This window comes from Meriones unguiculatus, chromosome 17, assembly GCF_030254825.1.
Source record: "Meriones unguiculatus strain TT.TT164.6M chromosome 17, Bangor_MerUng_6.1, whole genome shotgun sequence".
NCBI lineage: Eukaryota > Metazoa > Chordata > Mammalia > Rodentia > Muridae > Meriones > Meriones unguiculatus.
This window is the reverse complement of record NC_083364.1, coordinates 20,740,841-20,761,326: the sequence shown is the minus strand read 5'-3', so window position 1 is coordinate 20,761,326 and position 20,486 is coordinate 20,740,841. Positions and strand designations below refer to the sequence as shown.

The 20,486-nt window shown below is 42.3% G+C and overlaps 1 protein-coding gene across 5 annotated transcripts in view; it reads right to left on the bottom strand.

Moving 5' to 3' along the window:
• The window catches only part of Adgre1 (adhesion G protein-coupled receptor E1), an 88,113-nt gene that overhangs the window by 61,443 nt on the left and 6,184 nt on the right, over window positions 1–20,486 (bottom strand). For all 5 annotated transcript variants that reach the window (XM_021663624.2, XM_060371343.1, XM_060371344.1 and 2 more), the window contains exons 3-5: window positions 4,364–4,510; window positions 3,234–3,389; window positions 3,030–3,149 (exon numbers count right to left, since the gene is read on the bottom strand). In XM_021663624.2, coding sequence (XP_021519299.2) covers window positions 3,030–3,149; window positions 3,234–3,389; window positions 4,364–4,510 — 423 coding nt within the window. The remainder of the gene's footprint in view (window positions 1–3,029; window positions 3,150–3,233; window positions 3,390–4,363; window positions 4,511–20,486) is intronic.

Sequence of the window (20,486 nt, the reverse complement as noted above, 5' to 3'; positions counted from 1 at the left end):
AAGAGGATCACACAGGGTTTCCAAGACGGCAACGCCCAGCATGCTCAGTGACTGCTGAGTTTGACAGCACAACTGACTCTGAAATGGCAGTAAGAGGAGAGGTCTTAGCTTCCAGGTACACACAGTCCCAACTCTCCAGGCCATGGCTCTACTAGCCTTCTTGGGAAGACCTGCTGGACCTCAGTACCAAACAATTTAGTCACCTCCAACCCCACTCCATGCCTGTAGGTCCCACCAGGACACAGGCAACAGGGTAGAGCTGCAGTCTATTCGCTGAGATCCAGCTTCCAGCCTGCATCCCTATCCACCACTCTAAAGAGGGCTGCTGGACCCTCTGGTCCAGGGCTCCTGCCACATGCATGAAAAACCCAATGGGCAACAAGAGCAATGAGCCAATGCTAATGACAACCACATGGCTAAAGGCCAGCATAAGAACACACTCCACAAAAGCCAGGGCAATATGGCATCACCAGAACCCAGCTATCCTACTCCAACAAGCACTGGAGATCCTAATGTAACTGAAATACACACACACACACACACACATACACACACACACAAATGAACTTAAATCAATGCTTATGAAGATGACAGAAGCCTTTAAAGAGGAAACAAATAAATCCCTCAAAGAAACACAGGAGAATACAATCAAACAGATAGAGGACTTTAAAGAAGGAACAAATAAATCACTTTAAAAAATAAAGGAAAATACAATCAAACAGGTAAAGGAAATGAACAAAATTGTTTAAGACGTAAAAATGGAAATAGAAACAATAAAAGAAAACACAAACTGAGGAAATCCTGGAGATGGGAAAGTTAGGGAAGAGAACAGGAATCATAGAGGTAAATATCACCAAGAGAATACAAGAGAAGGAGGAGAGAATCTCAGAAGTAGAAGATACAATTGAAGGAAACAATATATCGGTCAAAGAAAATATTAAGTCTAAAAAATTCTGACACCAAACATCCAAGAAATCAAGGACACCATGAAAAGACGAAACTTATGAATAATATAGATAAAAGAAAGAGAAGATTTCTGGCTCCAAGGACCAGAAAATATTTTCAACAAAATCATAAAAGAAAATTTTCCCAAACTAAAGAAAGAGATGCCTTAAATATACAAGAGGCTTTCAGAACACCAAATAAATTAGAGCAGAAAAGAAATTCCTCCCCCCACATAATAACTAAAATAGTAAATGTACAGAACAAAGAAACATGTTAAAAGCAGCAAGGGTGAAAAAAATCAAAGTTACATATAAAGGCAGACCAGTAATAATACACCTGACCTCTCAAAAGAGACTCTAAAATCCAGAAGAGCCTGGGCAATGTCTTGCAGACCCTTAGAGACCATAGATGTCAGCACAGACTACTATAACCAGCAAAACCTTCAATCATCAGTGGAGAAAACAAGATATTCCAAGACAAAAACAAATCTAAACAATATTTTTCTAACTAAACCAGCCCTACAGAGGGTTGGTTTAGTTTACAGAAAAACACCAACACAACGAGGGAAAGTACACCAAAGAGAGCAAAGGAAATAAGTAATTTCACACAAGCAAAACCAAAAGAAGAGAAGCACACACACCCACACCACCATTGCCAACATCAAAATTACAGGAGTCAACCACCATTGACCAGTACTATCTCTCAACATCGATGGACTTAACTCCCCCAATAAAGAGACAAAGCTGACAGAGTGGATACAAAAAGGGGATTAATTTTTCGGCTGCATACAAAAAACACAACTCAGCAACAAAGATAGACATTACTTCAGAGTAAAGTGCTGGAAAAACCTTTTCCAGGCAAATGGACCTAAGAAGCTGGAGTAGCTGTTCTAATATCTAATTAACTATACCTTCAACCAAAACTAATTAAAAGAGATAGGGAATGACACTTCTACTCATCAAAGAAAAATTCAACCAAGATATCTCAGTTTTGAACACCTACCCAAATGCAAGGAAACTCACATTTGAAAAAAAAATACTTCTAAAACTTAAATTACATACTGAACCCCACACATTACTAACCCATTCTCATCAATGGACAAGTCAAAGAGACAGAAACAAAACAGAGAAATAATGAAACTAACATTATAAGTCAAATTTTCCTAAGAGGTATCTACAGAACACAACACAAAAGATTTTATCTTCTCAGCACCACAGGAACTGCTGGGGGCTGGACAGCTGCTATGTATTCTAATGTTAATTACTGGCCCCCAAGATCTTGTCCCTGCTCAGAAAAGCACATTCTCACATAAACCTGTCCTTGTTGTGTAAAACCTGCCTAAATCATTATACCTGATTGGTTAATTAAACAGCCTATACCTGGGCAGGGCAGAATGGAGAAGGCGTGGAAAAAGGAAAGCATCTTCAACAAGTGGTGCTGTCTAACTGGATGTCTACATGTAGAAAAATGCAAATAGATCCATATTTATCACCCTACACAAAACTCAAGTCCAAGTAGATCAAAGACCTCAACATAAAATGAGAAACACTGATTCTTTAGAAAAGAACATACGGATCAGCCTTAAACTCATTGGCACAAGACACAACTTCCTGAACAGAACACCAACAGCTCAGGCTCTGAGATTAACAGTTAACAAACGGGACCTTATGAAACTGAAAATCTAATGTAAGACAAGGGACACTGTCCGTAGAACAAAATGGCAGCCTACATGCTGGGAAAAGACTCACCTAGACAGGATAGATAGTATTTTCTTCAAAGTTGCCGAATACTAATGAGCTAAACATTTTGAATGCAACTTTTACGTATGGCTTTCCTGATTGTTTCATGCCTGCTCTTACAGTATGTAGTTTTTTCTAAATAGTCCATATGCATTTGGAAAAAAATAAATGTTTAATGAAAGTGTATTTTAATAAAATTGTATAACACAAAAAAATGAAATAAAATAAAATAAAAAGAACAGGGGAGTGTCTGAGTGACCCAGCCTGGCAAGTGCAAAGCCCTGAGTTCTGCCCTCAGCACAGACAAAACCATATGAGAAATGACAAGGACCAGGTCCTGCAAACCTTCACAAATGGAGCCGTCCCAGATGAAGCCAGGTTGGCAGGTACAGCTGTAGCTTCCCACAGAGTTAGAACAGTTGGAATAATTAGGGCAAATCCCAATCGTCAGACACTCATCAACATCTGCAGAGTAGAGAAAGAGAGTGAGAAAACAGAGAACCATGTGTTCCACCAAAACACCCGCAGGAGAAAGCCTGAATATATTACCTGAGCAAAGAAAATGACTGGAACTTCCCAGGATCCAGCTCTTCCCAGTGGGAGGAGAGAAGCCACTGACACAGCTGCACCTGGCTCTCCCCAGGATGTTGGTGCAGACTGAGTTAGGACCACAAGGTGAGTCACTTTGAAGACATTCATTAATATCTGAGCAAAGAAAAAGTTTGGAGTGACAAACTGTTCTCGCCCTAGAAATAATGATTGAAATAAATCTGTGAGCTCATCGTTTGGTGGGGATCTAGGGTCCCTCTGTTTAAATTTAAGCAGTCTTCCAATTCTGGATCCCAGATCATAAAAGTGGGTTGCTAAGTCAAACACCATACCTTGCTCTTTTGGGGTGCTCAGTCTTGAAGAACATCTGTGAACTTTTACGGGGAACAAGAGTCAGAAAACGAAAGTTGATGGAGGAAAGGATAGAAGAGTGTGAGTGTGTGTGTGTGTGTGTGTGTGTGTGTGTGTGTGTGTGTGGAAATAATTACCCCTATGTGTGGATAAATGGATTGATAAGTGAGTAGAAAGAGAAATAAAGAGAGAGTGAGGCAAAAAGGGAGGGGAATGCATATGGATTTCCCATGCAGAGCTGTGTATGGATGAATTGATAAGTATAATGGATGGAGGAATGCAGATAGACAGATGGGGAAAATAAGGGAGGGAGGTAAAAAGGAAAAAGAAAAGTTTATGCATGTTTATACGTAATGGATAGATTAAAAGGTGAAGAGTGAATGGGAAGGGAAAGAGAGGGGGTTGGGATTTGGGGCATTTGGTAGGAATGACAGGGAGGTACTACACCCAGTGCCTAGCCCACACTCACCTGACCTCCTACCAAACACTAGACGGCTGTGTTAGAATGTGCACACGTGTGTGGTAACTGCTACACTCCCTCTCAAGAAAGGAGGAAGCTCCTAAGACTAAAGAAGTCAAAACACCTTCTGCATCAGAGGCAAAGCCCTCCCCTCCCCTCCCCCATGGTTATATGAGCAGTAAACAATTGTTCATATAAACAACTGAACTGCCTGAGCATGGTGCAGGGATCATTTCTTTGGCCTGTGGCAAGTGCTCGATCTGGGTGAGAGTAAATGTTTATTGGTGTCTCCCCAGGAAATCACACAACATAAACTCACCTTGACATTCCACTCCTGGGCCCTGAAAGTTTGTCTGTCCATTGCTGGAAAGGAAGCCTTGTTTGCAGGTGCAGTAATAACTCTCTGTGGTGTCAGTACAGGTGGCATAAGCTGGACACGTGGTAGTGTCATAACACTCATTCACACCTAGGTAGCATGGAAAGAAGAATGTGACTGTGTGAAGCACTAGAGCGAGGCTTCCAAAGAGTCATGGAAAGGAATGGAGGAGCCATGCCCTGGAGTCTACTGTGAGAGTGATCTTCTTTATGACTTATAGATGTGAGAGACAAAGATAAATGGACCGAGTAACTGGTCTTTATAGGAACAGCCTACAGACAAGCATGTTTGTCCCTGGATTGAGTCTCCAAGAGTAGGTGTCTTAAATATGAGCGTGAGAACTATCCAAACCAGAACGAGAATGAACAAAAACAAAAAACAAAAATGGGAAGAATCCAGGTGGCATGATTCCTCCAAAGACTATGATTCCATGACTACTGAATCCATCAACACTGATGTGAGAAAAATGCTCAGTGAAGATCTCAAAGCTGTGCCAACAGCACCCTACCCCCTGGGCTCCGTATTCTGGCCCACAACTCTGGCTGCTTTCTAGGAGGCCACACTGGCCCTGCCTTCTGCCTATCAACTTCATTAAAGCAGAACCAATATCCGGATCCAAACTGCACCCCATCCCCTGGGATCCATATTCCAGCCCAGAACTTCAGCAGAAAACTTCTTTCCCGGAGGCTGTGCCACATCTAGGGACCGAAGAAGCATCGTTGGCACCTAAAACAGGTCACACAAGTCACAAAAAGACCAGTGAAGATACCTCATTGAAACTGAAGAATCTCAGGTTATAAGAACGCCAGTCCACTCAGGCCAGAAGATCAAAGAAGAAACAAAAACCAAGGGGTAAAACACCGCCAAAAAAAATCTAACAAAGATAAATCCAGAAAATAATGCCTAAACCTGTAATAGCCGCAAACCCAGAAGACTATAAGCCAGCTAAAGAACAAAACAAAATTGTCAGGGCAAAATAGTACCACCAGAGCCAGCTATCCAACTACAGAAATCCCTGGATATTCCAACACAGCTGAAGCACAAGAAAGAAAGACCTTAAACCCAATCTTATGAAGATGATAGAGGCCTTTAAGGATGAAATAAAAAGCCCCTTAAAGAAATATAGGAAAATAGAATAGAACAAGTAAAAGGAAATGAATAAAACTGTTCAAGACCTGAAAATGGAAATAGAAGAAATAAAGAAAACACAACTAAGAAAATTATGGAGATGGAAAACCTAGGTAAGAGAACAGAAACTACAATGCAAGCATCACTAGCAGAATACAAGAGATGGAAGAGAGCATCTCAGGCATACAGGATCCCATGTGACTTGATGTGTTCAAGAGGGTTGGTGTGGGGGTAGCGGGCTCTACTTTTCTGGGGGAAGGGGAGAGAGAAAAGAGAGAGAAGAGGGACTGAGAAGAAAGGAGGGAAAGTAAATAAACTGAAATTAAAAAAAAAGAAGCATTCCATGCTCAAGATCAGTAGGATTAACATAGTAAAAACGACCTTCTTACCAAAAGCAATCTACAAATTCAATGCAATCCAATCAAAATGCCAGCACAATTCTTTATAGACCTGGAAAGAACAATTCTAAACCTCATATAAAAGAACAAAAAAAAAATTAGCTAAAACAGTCTTATACAATAAAAGAACTTCTGGAGGTATCTCATTCCCTGCCTTCAAGCTATACTACAGAGCAATAGTAATAAAAACTGTATGGTACTGGCATAGAAATAGATTCGTTGATCAATGGAATGGAATTGAAGACCCAGAAACAAACCCCTACACCTATAAACACTTGTTTTTGACAAAGGAGCCAAAACCATACAATGAAAAGAAAGACAGCATCTTCAACAAATGATGCTAATTTAACTGATGTTTACATGTAGAAAAATGCAAAAAGTCCGTATTTATCACCCTGCACAAAACACAAGTCCATGTAGCTCAAAGACCTTAACAAAAAACCAGATACATTAAATCAAATCGAAGAGAAGGTGAGAAAGAGCCTTGAACTCACTGACACAGGAGGACAGCTTCCTGACCAGAACACCAAGAGCTCAGGCTCTAAGATCAACAATTAATTAATGGTACCTCATGAAACTGAAAATGTTCTGTCAACAGAAAAAAAAAATGGCAGCCGGCAGACTGGGAAAAGAGCTTTACCAACCCTACATCTGACAGAGGGCTAATATCCAAATATAGTGGTGACTCTAGCTGAGACTCCTAGTAGCAGGGGGCATGAGACTAAACAGGACACCCTGTAACTTGGCAGGACTATTTTTGGAAGGAGGGGAACACCAACTTACCCACAAAACCTTTGACCCAAAATTTACCTTGCCTACAAGATGTGCAGGGATAAAGGGAGAGCAGAGATTGAGGGAATGTCCAACCAATGCCTGGCCCAACCTGAGACCCACCCCATGAGAGAGAGCCAACCCTGACACTGTTAACGATACTCTGCTATGCTCACAGACAAGTGCCTAGCGTAGCTGTCCTCTCAGAGACTCCACCTAACAGCGGATTGAAACAGATGCTGAGACTCACAGCCATACCTTGGGGGAAGCATAAGAAGTCTTGTGGAAAAGTGGCGGGATGAATAGAAGGATGTGGAGGTGACAGGAGTTTCACAAGAAGACCAACAGAACCAACTAACCAGGGCCCAGGTAGGCTTGAGGAAACTGAAGCACCAATCAAGGACCATGCATTGACTGGACCTAGGCCCCCTACACAGATATAGCCAGTAAGCAGCTCGGGTTTCATGTGTGTTCCCTAGTAAGGAGACTGGGGAAGTCTCTGACATGGACTCTATTGCCTGGTTTTTGATGACTTCCCCCTGGTGGGGCTGCCTCACCAGACCACGGAGAAGAGGAGGTGCTCAGTCCTGATGCAACTTGATGAGCTGAAGTGGGTTGGTAAGGGGAGCTTCCTTTTCCTGAGGAATAGTGAAGGAGGGAAGGGGGGCCTAGAGAACAGGAAGAAGGGGGCTACAATCAGGATATAAAGTGAATAAATAAATAAATATATTTTTTAAGATAGGGTATAAAGCTAAACAGAAAATTCTCATAGAAGAAACTCTAATGGCCAAGAAGCGCTCAAGAAAACATTCAACAACCTGAATTATCAGAGAAGTGCAAATCCAAACAACTCTCTGAGATTAGATTCCCTCTTACACACATAAAAATGGCTACGATCAAAGTCTCAGGTGACAGTTCATGTAGGTGAGGAGGTAGAGCAAGACAAACACTCCTCCATTGCTGTTGGGAGTGCAAAGTTCTACAGCCACTTTGGAAAATAACTTAGCAGTTTCTCAGAAAATTGGAAATAGCTCTACCTAAAGACCCAGCTATACCATTCCTGGGCATATATCCAAAAGATGCCCCACCATACAACAAAGACACTTGTTCAACTATGTTCATAGCAGCTTTATTTGTAATAGCCAAAATCTGGAGACAACCTAGATGTCCCTCAACCAAAGAATGAGTAAAGAAAATGTGGTACATTTGCATAATGCAATACTACTCAGCTATTAAAAACAAAGAAATCATGAAATTTGAATGCAAATGGATAGAACTAGAAAAGATCATCTTGATTGAGGTCACTCAGACTCAGACACGCATTGTATGTACTCACTTATAAGTGGCTATTAGCCATATAATACAGGATAACCATACTACAATTCACAGACCCAAGAAAATAAGTAACAAGGAGGACCCAAGGGAGGGTACTTGAATATCACTCAGAACTGGAAATAGAATAGATAGCAGAAGTGGTTGAAGAGAGGGAACAGGATTTAAGAATGAGCATGAAGAGAAATGCAGGTGTAGATCGGACTGCAGAGAGGGGGTTGGAGGACAGAGGGCTTGCAAAGAGAAGAGAAACCATGGGCGGAGGTATCTTTGAGACAAGTTGGAGACCTATGACAGGTTAGGCTCCTGGAGAACATGAGGTGACTCTAGCTGAGACCGTCGTAGAGACTGAAGAGGCCACTCTCTATTTAGATGGACTCCTAGTGGAGGGAGGGGAACACCAACCCACCCACAAAAACGTTGATCCAAAATTTACCCTGCCTACAAGATGTGCAGGGATAAAGACGGAGCAGAGATTGAAGGAATGCCCGGCCAATGCCTGGCTCAACCTGAGACCTGCTGCGTGGGAGAGAGCCAACCCCTGACACTATGAATGATACTCTGCTAGGATTGCAGATAGGAAACTAGCGTAGCTGTCCTCTGAGAGGCTCCACCCAACAGCAGATCAAAACATGCTGAGACTCACAGCCAAACATTAGGCAGAGTGCAGGGCGTCTTGTAGAAGGGTAGGGGAAGAATAGAAGGACCCAGGGGGTACAGGAGCTCTACAAGAAGACCAACAAAGCCAACTAACCTGGGCCTATGGGGGCCTACGGTGCACCAACCAAGTACCATGAAGGACTCTCCCTAGGCCCCTTACACATACATAGACAATGGGGAGCTTGGCTAACATGTCGGTCTCGTAGAAAGGGAAAGACGGCTGTCTCTGACAAGGTCTCTGTTGCCTGCTTTCCAGTCACTTTCCCCGGCAGGGCTGCCTCACCAGGCCACAGGGGATGAAGATGCACTGATGAGACTTGATATGCTGGTCTAAGCTGGTAGGGGGGAGGTTTCCCTTATCTGAGGAGTTCGGGAGTGAAGATGGGGGAAGCAGAAAGGAAGATGGGAATGAGAGGAGAGAAGGGAGGGCCTGCGATGGAGATGGAAAGTGAATAAGTGAATTAATTTTTAAAAAGTAAAAAACTTGAAAAAAATGCAGGCAAATGGATGGAACTAGAAAATATCATCCTGAGTGAGGTAACCAGACCCAGAAAGGCAAACCCACTTATTAGCAATAAGTAAAGGATAACCATGCTACAATCTACAGATGCAAAGGAGCTAAGTAGCAAGGAGGGCTCAATGGGTGTGGGGGGGTGCATGAGTCTCTCTGATGATGAAAAATAGAATAGATATTGTGGGTGGATGGGGAGGTGATTGGACTGGACGAGTGTGGGGGTGAAGATGGGAACAGGAGGAATCCAGTGTGGGGGGCAGAGGGAGAGGGTATTGAGAGACAACTGGAACCAGCAGCAGGGGGACATCTTTAGAAAGCTACAGTAATGGAAACCCCCAGGAATCTATGAGGGTGAATCTAGCTAAATCTCCTTGCAATGGGAGATACAAAGCCTGAGCCAGCCATCTCCCGTAACCAGACAAGACTTCCAATGGAGGGCTTCCAACGTCAACCCAATCACAAAACCTTTGACCTACAATTTGTCCTGTCTACAGCTGTAAAGATGAAGCATAAATTGAGGGAGCAGCCACCCACTGACTGGTCCAGCAGGAGACCCATGCTGTGAGAGGGAGCCTGCCACTGACACAACTAAAGACGTTCTGTTGTAACAGCAGATAGGTGCCTGCTATAACCGTCATCAGGGAAGCCCCACCCAGCAACTGCTGGAAACAGACCCACAGCCAAACATTGGGAGGAGCTTCAGGAATCCTGCAGAAGAGCAGAAGGAAGGATTGCAGGAGAGTATGTCATTGCAGTAGAGAATGTGGCATATTTTCTGAAGAAGTAAAAATTTCCAGTTCAGTAAAGAAAAACTAATGATGTGTTCATCAGGAATTTTAGGTATGCTTTCTAAAACAAGACGGTTGTCGCTTCGACCCTAAAGCTACAACTCACCAAAATAATTTTTAAAAAATAAATTCTAGAAAACCAAAAAAAGGAAAACTGCTGTACTGACAAAATGATCTGTGACCTCAAAGGATGGGTCAGTAAGCAGAGGAATGAAATGAGGAAAGGAAATGGAGAGAAGAAAGTCGCAACACAAAGACAAAGCCAGCTCAGCAGATTGGAGTCTGCCACACAATCCAGTGAGCGAAGTTAAAGTTCATGGGGGTAGGGACTATGAACAAATAAACAGACATATTGAAGGAGAAAGCAACAGAAAGCCATGTTTCAGATGTTTAATCCACAGGGGAAACCATCAAAAAGACACCACCAAGGCACTTTCTCAGACAATCAGGAATAGTGCTGCCTCCAGATTCAGCTCTACCACTCCTGGGCATACATCCAAAAGATGCCCAACCATACATCAAGGACATTGGTTCAACTATGTTCATAGCAGCTTTATTCATAATAGCCAGAATCTAGGAACAACCCAGATGTCCCTCAACTGAAGAATGGATACAGATATTGTGGTACATTTATACAATGGAATACTATTCAGCAATTAAAAATGAAGAAATCATGAAGTTTGCAGGCAAATGGATAGAACTAGAAAAGATCATCCTGAGTGATATATCCCAGAAGCAAAAAGACACACATGGTATATACTCACTTATAAGTGGATATTAGCCTTATATATGGGATAAACACACTAAAATCTATAGTCCTAAAGAAGCTAAACAACAAGGAGGACCCTAGGGAAGAGGCTTAATCCTCATTCAGAAGGGCAAACAGTATAGACATCAGAAGTAGAAGAAGATAAGGAACAGGACAGGAGTCTACACAGAGGGCCTCTGAAAGACTCTACCCACCAGGGTACCAAAGCAGATGCTGAGACTCATAGCCAAACTTTGGTCAGAGTACAGGGAATCTTATGGAAGAAGAGGGAGATAGAAATACCTGGAGGAGAAAGGAGCTCCACAAGGAGACCAATAAAGCCAAAAAAATCTGGGCTCAGGGGGTCCTGCAGAGACTGATAAATCAACCACGGGCAATGCGTGGAGAGGACCTGGATCCCCTGCTCAGATGTAGCCCATGGGAAGCTCACTCTCCATGTGGGTTGCCTAGTAAGGGGAGCAGGTGCTGTCTCTGACATGGACTCAGTGACTGGCTCTTTGATCACCTCCCGCTGGCAAGGTGGCCTAATTAGACCACAGAGAATGACGCAGGGAGTCCTGATGAGACTTGATAGGCTAGGGTCAAATAGTACAGGAAGAGGACCTCCCCTGTCTCAGTGGGCTAGGGGAGAGACATGAGGGAAAAGGAAGGGAAGGTGGGACCCAGAGGAGATGAGGGGGCAGGCTACAGCTGGGATACAAAGTGAAAAAACTGTAATAAATACTAATAATAAAGAGAAAAAAGTTTTAATTAAAAAAATAAAATAAATTCTTTAACTAAGAGAGAGAGAGAGAGACTACCAAGCAGGAAAGTAATGTCCTGATGGAGGACGAGATTAGAGAACTCTGCCTTCAAAGGCCATCAAATAAGGTACCGCCACTGCCCAAAAATGACAACCCAACTTTAAGGTCCCAGGAGTAAAATGTCAAGGTGAGATTATGACATAGACTATGTATGACAAAAATAAGCTTTTACTCTTACCCCAGATAGGGCACTGGCCACAGGCCAAAGAAATTATCCCTGTACCATACTCAGGTAGCTCATTTACCTGTTGCCCATATAACCCCACGGGTATATGAGCGTGTGGAAGGTAGTTTTACTTCCTGAGTCTGTGTTGGGTGCTCGTGTCACTTATTCTCAGCACTTTGACCAGTGATGAGTACCCGCTTGGCCCCATAACTTTCTGACGAAGACGGTGAGCACAAACCTACAGATATAAACCAAATTGTGATAAATCTGACCATATATCAAAACAACACCAGTAGGTTTCCACTGAGTCATGGTCTTTTGACTCAGTTTACACTATCAGGCATGGACTCCCCGTTGTGGGAAAGGCCTCGCAACCCATCAGAAAAATGGTTTGTTCCACCCGTAACCATCATGCCATGAAATCAGGAAGAGGGTGTACTGCATAGAGCTGGGCCAGGCACATACAACACTAGGTTTTCTCTGGGGAATGAATCAAGGGTGTAAAGAATTAAATAATGAAACTTCACAGCATGTCAGCTGGTGACCAAACAGCAAGTTAAAAATGAAGAGGAATGGAGAGAATCGGAAGGTGGGAGGAGGCATAATTTTTTAGAAGAAATGCCATACAAGCTTCCTTCAGAGTGTAAAATCTTTTTATGATTTAGTAAAATCATACAAAGAATGAATGAAAGAGTTATGGATCTTGGGCCAGTGAGAGGGCTCAGTGGTAAGAGGTGCTTGCTGCCAGTCTTCGTGATTTAAGTTCAATCCCAAAAGCCCACATGGTAGAAAGAGAAAACAGACCCCCTTCAGTATGTCCTTTGAGCGGCACATGTGTACATGCAAATATAGATAGCTAATGGGTAAATAGATAGGTATGAGAGAGAGATTATAGACAATAACAGTATTTCTTTGTAAAATGAGTTACAAAGATATATAAGTAAAAATAATAACTAGAAAGGCCCTGCAGCAGAACCATTCCTGATTCTACAGGCAGCAAGGAGGCCAGTGCAAACCTGAGGCATGAATGAGTGAGGAGGGGAGGAAAGGCACAGCCAGACCACACAGGACCTCCTGGGCATTGCACGACTCTGCTTTTATGTGTAAAGGAGTGTGGTGACGCATTTCGTTGCCAGGTTGACTGACTGGAATCACCTGTGTGGCACATCTCCACTCTAGTGTGTGATATACCTCCAGGGAGAAATAACGTCCCCGAAGTGGACCAGCACCCCATTGGCTGGGGACCTAGACAGAGCAAAGGGACGGGGTGCTGAGCACCAGCAACCATCTCGTTCTGCTTCCTCACCGCAGACTCGATGTGACCAGCTGCCCCATCCCTGCCACCACAGCTTTCCTTGCGTTAACAGACTGCATCCCTTCAAGCAGGGGCCAGAATCAATTCTTCCTCCCTCGGGTTGCTTCTTGCTGGGCATTGCTTCTTGCACAGCAATGGGTGAAGCAGCTAATGAGGTGAACAATGGGAGCCATGGTGGGAGTTTGATAGCAGAAGCATGCTGAGAATTTTACTAACTCTTCCCCGATTTCTGGAATCACGAACTTCAGAGATTCAGAAGCAAGATGGCTGGAGGCAGAGCAATTGGCCGGTTCCCGTGAGTGACGAGACCAGTATGATTCAGGCAGGAACAGGAAGAGCCTGGAATTCCGGCTCTGAAAGTGATGCTGACATGAGTGATGGATGGAATGGATGCTGGTATTGGTGTGAAACAGCTCTTATGCCAACAACACGCTGTTTGCCTAACTTCGGCTCTGTGGTGCAATGTAAAATCAGGGAGGAGGCACTGCCAACCCCATCCTCTCTAGACAGAATTGCCTTTTACTCTCCAGGGTATATGTTTAGGTGTGGGTGGGTGTGTGTGCGTGGGGGTGGGGGGCCCTAAACCTGGAAGACAGACCACAGCGGCTCTTACTTTCTCACATGCGTTCTGGCCACACCGGTCCTGAGAGACGGCCTCCAAGCCCTGCTGTCTACACCCTGTTTCCACCCGCGCACAGTTCCTCGAATCATATCTCTCTCGCTTCCTCTTTCCCTGCAATGGCCTCTTTGCACACTTCCGGGATCTTCTATCTTAAATCTCTCAAACTTCAAAGCTTCCCAAAATCAAAATAAGGACCTTGTCCTGGGAGGCTAGGCACCTTCGGACCTCCCCAGCTCACGGCTTGCCCGGTCCTAACAACCAAGGCCCTTGCTGCCCCAGGACCTTTGTACATGCTGTCCTGCTATTAAGCTGGCCCCATCCTCACTCTTTCATCTGGGCAGTTGCAACACCATCATCTTCAACAGATCTCCATTTTAAAGTCCTACAAGAAATAGGTGATGCTTTTTTTTTTTTAAAGAACATAATTCTCAGAAGAAAATAAATGAGCAAGGGATATAATGGCACACTCCTGTCATGCCAGCACTTGTGAGGTGAAGATGGAAGCATTCAAAAAGTAAATTAAAAAAAAAAATGGGTTCATGGTGAGTGAGAGGCCAAATTGGACTACATGGGACCCCGGTTGTTATTAGTGGGTTATTTTAGAAAGGGACAACACCTGAAGTTGGGAGGTTGTGTTTCAGGATGGGATCTTAGGATCTGAAAGGGGAAGCAGGATGGACGAGGTTGTACTTCACTGTACGGATGTGAAAAATTCTCCGAGGAGTTTTAAAATTAAAGCATGAATAAACAGATGTCTCAGAAGATAAATCCAAACCTTATCACCCAATTTAGTCCCAGGACCCATGCCGTGGAGGCCGAGAGCCCACTCTCATGGGCGGCCCACTGACCTTCACATATGTGCCGCATGTGTGTACATGCATGCACACACACACAAGGAAATAAAAATCTAATATAAAGTTTTGACAAGTCCAAAGTTTGCCATAATAAAAACGATAGCTACCTGATCACGTCCAAGTCTTGAGAGACAGAGAAAACACTGTACAAATCAGGGGATGTGAACCATGTAATTGCCCAACTCTTCCCTAAGCCTCTGTTTTCTGTATTCCTTTCTCTATTCTATGTACTTCCTGTTAGCACCCACAGCCAATGAAGTCATGCATTTTTGTTGCTCAGAGGTAAACTAACACAGGTTGTGGAAGCATGTGCTACAATCCAAGCTTGGGAAGATGAGACAAGAGTTCACTAATTCAAGGTCAGTCTGGACTATACAGTCACACTCACACAAGTGTGCGCACGTAGAAGAATGCAAATAGATCCATATTTATCGCCCTGCACAAAATTAACATTCAAGTGGATCAAAGACCTCAATATAAAACCAGACACACTAAATTGGTTAGAAGAAAAAGTGGGGAAGAACCTTGAACTCATTGGCACAGGAGACAACTTCCTGAACAGAACACCAACAGCACAGGCTCTAAGATCAACAACCAATAAATGGGACCTCATGAAACTGAAAAGCTTCTGTAAAGCAAAGGACACTGTCATCAGAACAATACGAGAGCCTACAGACTGGGAAAGAATCTTCACCAACCCTATATCTGACCGAGGGCTAGTATCCAGAATATATAAAAAAAATTGAAGTTAAAAAACAAGAACTCAAGTAATCCAGTTTTAAAATGGGGTACAGACCCCCGAAGGGAGGAGCAGTCCTGTTAGGCCACAGAGGAGGGCTTTGCAGCCAGTCCTGAAGATACCTGATAAAACAGGATCAGATGAATGGGGAGGAGGTCCCCCCCATCAGTGGAATTGGAAAGGGGCACGGTGGAGATGAGGGAGGGAGGGAGGGATTGGGAGGGAATAAGTGATCGGGACACGGCTGGGATACAGAGTTAATAAAATGTAACTGATAAAAAAATTAAAAAAATTAAAAAAATTAAAAAAATAAAAATATAAAAAATAAATAAATAAAATGGGGTACAGAGCTAAACAGAGATTTCTCAATAGAGAAATATTGAATGGCAGAGAAACACTTAAAGAAATCCTCAACATGCTTACTTAGTCATCAGGGAAATGCAAATCAAAACAACCCTGAGATTTCACCTTACACCCATCAGAATGGCTAAGATCAAAAACGCAAGTGACAAAGATGCTGGAGAGGATGTGGAGGAAGGGGAACCCTACTCCATTGCTGATGGGAATGTAAACTTGTACAAACTTGTACAACCACTTTGGAAATCAATCTGGCGCTTCCTCAGACAACTAGAAATAGTGCTACTTCAAGATCCAACTATACCAATCCTAGGCATATAACCAAAATATGCTCAAGTACACAACAAGGATATTTGTTCAACATGTTCGTAGCAGCTTTTTTCATAATAGCCAGAATCTGGAAACAACCCAGAAGTCCCTCAATTGAGGAATGGATACAGAAATAGTGGTACATTTACACAATGGAATACTACTCAGCAATGAAAAACAAGGAAATCATGAAATTTGCAGGCAAATGGTGGGAACTAGAAAAGGTCATCTTGAGTGAGGTATCCGAGAAACAGAAAGACACACACAATATATATACTCACTTATAAGTAGATACTAGACATATAATATAGGATAAACCTACAAAAATCTGTACACCTAAAGAAGGTGAGCTAAAATGAGGACCCTGGGTAAGATGATCAATCCTCATTCAAAAAGACAAACGGGATGGACATTGGAAGATGAAGAAAACAGGAAACAGGACAGGAGCCTACCACAGAGGGCCTCTGAAAGACTCTACCTAGCATTGTATGAAAGCAGATACTGAGACTCATAAACGAACTTTGGGAAGAGTGCAGGGAATCTTAGGAAAGAAGGGGGAGATAGTAAGATCTGCAGAGGACAGGAGCTCCACAAGGATAGCAACAGAACCAAAATATCTGAGCACAAGGGTCTTTTCTGAGACTGATACTCCAACCGAGGACCATGTATGCATATAACCTAGAACCCCTGCTCAGATGTAGCCCATGGCAGCTCAAGATCCAAGTGGATATCCTAGTAAGGGGAACATGAACTCAGTGGCTATCTCTTTGACCACCTTCCCTGAATGGAGGAGCAGGCTTGCCAGGCCACAGAAAACAATGCAGTCAGTTCTGATGAAACCGGATAAGCTAGAGTCAGATGGAAGGGGAGGAGGACTTCCCCTATCCATGGACTGGAGAGGGGTATAGGAGGAGATGAGGTAGGGAGGGTGGAATTAGGAGGGGAGGAGAGAGGGGACTAGAGCTGGGATACAAAGTGAATAAACTGTAATTAATATAAACAAATAAAAAATTTTAAAAAAACAGAGAAATCATGAAATTTGCAGGCAAATGGCGAGAACTAGAAAAGATCATCCTGAGTGAGGTATCCCAGAAGCAAAAAGACACACATAGTATATACTCACTTATAAGTGGATATTAGACATACAATATAGGATAAACATACTAAACTCTGTACACCTAAAGAAGTTAAGCAAGAAGGAGGACCTTGGGTAAGATGCTCAATTCCCATTCAGAAAGACAAATGGGATAGACATTGGAAAAGGGAGAAAACAGTGAACAGGACAGAAGCTTACCACAAAATGCCTCTGAAAGACTCTACCCACCAGGGTATTGAAGCAGATACTGAGACTCAAAGCCAAACTTTGGGTAGAGTGCAGGGAATCTTATGAAAGAAGGGAAGATAGAAAGACCTGGATGGGACTGGAGCTCCACAAGGAGAGCAACAGAACCAAAAAAATCTGAGCCCAGGGGTCTTTTTTGAGACTGATACTCCAACCAAGAACCATTCATGGAGATAACCTAACACCCCTGCAGGATGTAGCCTATGGCAGTTCAGTGTTCAAGTGGGTTCCCTAGTAATGGTAACAGGGACTATCTCTGACAGGAACTCAATGGCTGTCTCTTTGATCACCTCCCCCTTAAAGGGGTCGGGGGGGCAGCATTACCACTCCACAGAGGAAGACAGTGCAGACAGTCACATCAGGATAGACTAGGGTCAGATGAAAGGAGAGAAGGAGGACCTCCCCTATCAGTGGAGGAGAAGCAGGAGAGGAGAAGAGGGAGGAAGGGCAGGATTAGGAGGGGCCTAGGGAGTGGGCTGCAGCTGGGATATAAAGTGAATAAATTGTAATAAATAAAAACAAAATAAAATGTTGGGGAAAAAACTTTCTATAAGTCAATGAAAATGAAGGTACAACATACCCAAACTTATGTGACACAGTGAAAGCAGTGCTAAGAGGAAAGTTCATAACACTAAGTGACTTCATTTAAAAAAAAAATAAAAATGGAGAGTTCTCATACTAACAATTTAAAAGCAAATCAAAAAGCTCTAGAACAAAAAGAAGCAAACACACCGATGAGGAGTAGACAGCAGGAAATAATCAAACTCAAGGCTGAAATCAATAACTTAGAAACATAGAGAACAATACAAAGAATCACTGAAACCAAGAACCAATTTTTTGAGAAAATCAACAAGATAAACAAAGCCCTAGCCAAACTGACTAAAAGGTAGAGAGACAATATCCAAATTAACAAAATCAGAAATAAAAGGGGGGATATGACAACAGATCCTGAGGAAATCCAAATCATTACTTCAAAAACCTGTATTGCACAAAATTGGAAGATCTAAAGGAAATGGATGATTGTCTTGAAAGATGTCACTTACCAAAGCTAAATCAAGACCTGGGAAACAGTTTAAACAGTTCTATACCCCTAAGGAAATAGAAGCAGTTGTTAAAACTCTCCCTTCCAAAGAAAGCGCAGGGACTTTATGGTTTTAGCTCAGAATTCTACCAGACTTTCAAAGAAGAGCTAACACCAATACTGTTCAAACTATTTAACAAAACAGAAACAGAAGGAACATTATCAAACTCAATCTGTGAGGCCACAGTTACCCTGATACCAAAACCACACTAAGACCCAACAAAGAAAGAGAATTTCAGACCAATTTCCCTTATGAACATTGATGCAAAAATACTCAATAAAATATTCTCAAACTGAATCCAAGAACACATCAAAGATATCATCCACCATGACCAAGTAGACCTCATCTTGGGCATACAACCATAAACAAACTAAAAGAAGAAAACCACATGATCATCTCATTAGATGTTGAGAAAGCATTTGATAAAATCCAACACCCCTTCATAATAAAAATCTTGGAAAAATCAGGGATACAGGCACATACCTAAACATAAGAAAGACAATATGCAACAAGTCTATTGGCAACATCAAATTTAATGGAGAGAAACTAAAAGCAATTCCACTGAAATCAGGGACAAGACAAGGCTGTGCACTCTCTCCATATCTCTTCAACTTGAAGTCCTAGCCAAAGCAATAAAACAACTAAAAGAGATCAATCAAGGGGACACAAATTGGAAAGAAAGAGGACACAGTATCGCTATTTGCAGATATATGATAGTATACCTAAGTGACTCCAAAAACTCTACCAGAGAATTCCTACAGCTGATGAGCATCTTCAGCAAAGTGGCTGGATACAAAGTTAACTCAAAAAAATCAGTATCCCTCCTGTATACAAATGACAAAGGGGCTGAGAAAGAAATTAGGAAAACAACACCCTTCACAATAAACACAAGTCATACAAAGTATCTTGGTGTAATTCTAATGAAGCAAACCAAAGACCTGTATGGCAAGAGCTTCAAGTCTCTGAAAAAAGAAATTGAAGAAGATATCAGAAAACATCAAGATCCCTCATGCTCATGGATCGGTAGGATTAACATAGTAAAAATGGCCATCCAAGCAAAAGCAACCTACAGATTCAGTGCAATTCCCATCAAAATTTCAGCACAATTTTTAATAGACCTTTAAAGAACCATTCTCAACTTCATATGAAAACAAACAAACAAACAAAAAACAGAATAGCTAAATTTCAAGCTATACTTTAGAGCAATAGTAATAAAAACTGCGTAGTTTCTATGCATAGTCCTGGCATTGACATGGACTAGTTGATCAATGAAATCAAATTAAAGATCCAGAAATGAACCCACACACTGATGGACACTTGATTTTTAACAAAGAAGACAAAACCATACAATAAAAAAGATAGCATCTTCAACAAATGGTGCTGGTCTAGCTGGATGTCTACATGTAGAAAAAAGCAAATAGATCTGTATCTATCAGTCTGCACAAAACTCAAATCCAAGTGGATCAAAGTCCCCAATAAAACCATAAACACTAAATCTGTTAGAGGAGAAAGTGGGTAAGAGCCTTGAACTCACTGACACAGAGGATAACTTTCTGAACAGAACACCAACATCTCAGGCTCTAAGACCAACAGTTAATAATAATTAGGACCTCATGAAATTGAAAAGCTTCTGTAAGGCAAAAGACTCTGTCAGTAGAACAAAACAGCAGCCTACAGAATGGGAAAAGATATTTACCAACCCTGTATCTGACAAAAGGCTAATACCTAAAATATACAAAGAACTCAAGAAATTAAACACCAACAAACAAAATAATCTAATTTTAAAATGGGGTACAGAGCTAAACAGAGAATTCTCAAAAAAGGAATAATGGATGGGCAAGAAGCCCTTAAAGAAATGCTCAATGTTCTTAGTCATCAGGGAAATGCAAATCAAAATGACTCTGAGAGTCCATCTTACACCCATAAGGATGGCTAAATCAAAAACTCAAGTGACAGCACATGCTGGTGGAGAAAGGAGAACCCTCCTCCATTGCTGGTGGGAGTGCAAACTTGTACAACTACTCTGAAAATGAATCTGGCGCTATCTCAGAAAATTGGGGGTAGCTCTAACTCAAGAACCAGCTATACCACTCCTGGGCATATATCCCAAAGATTCT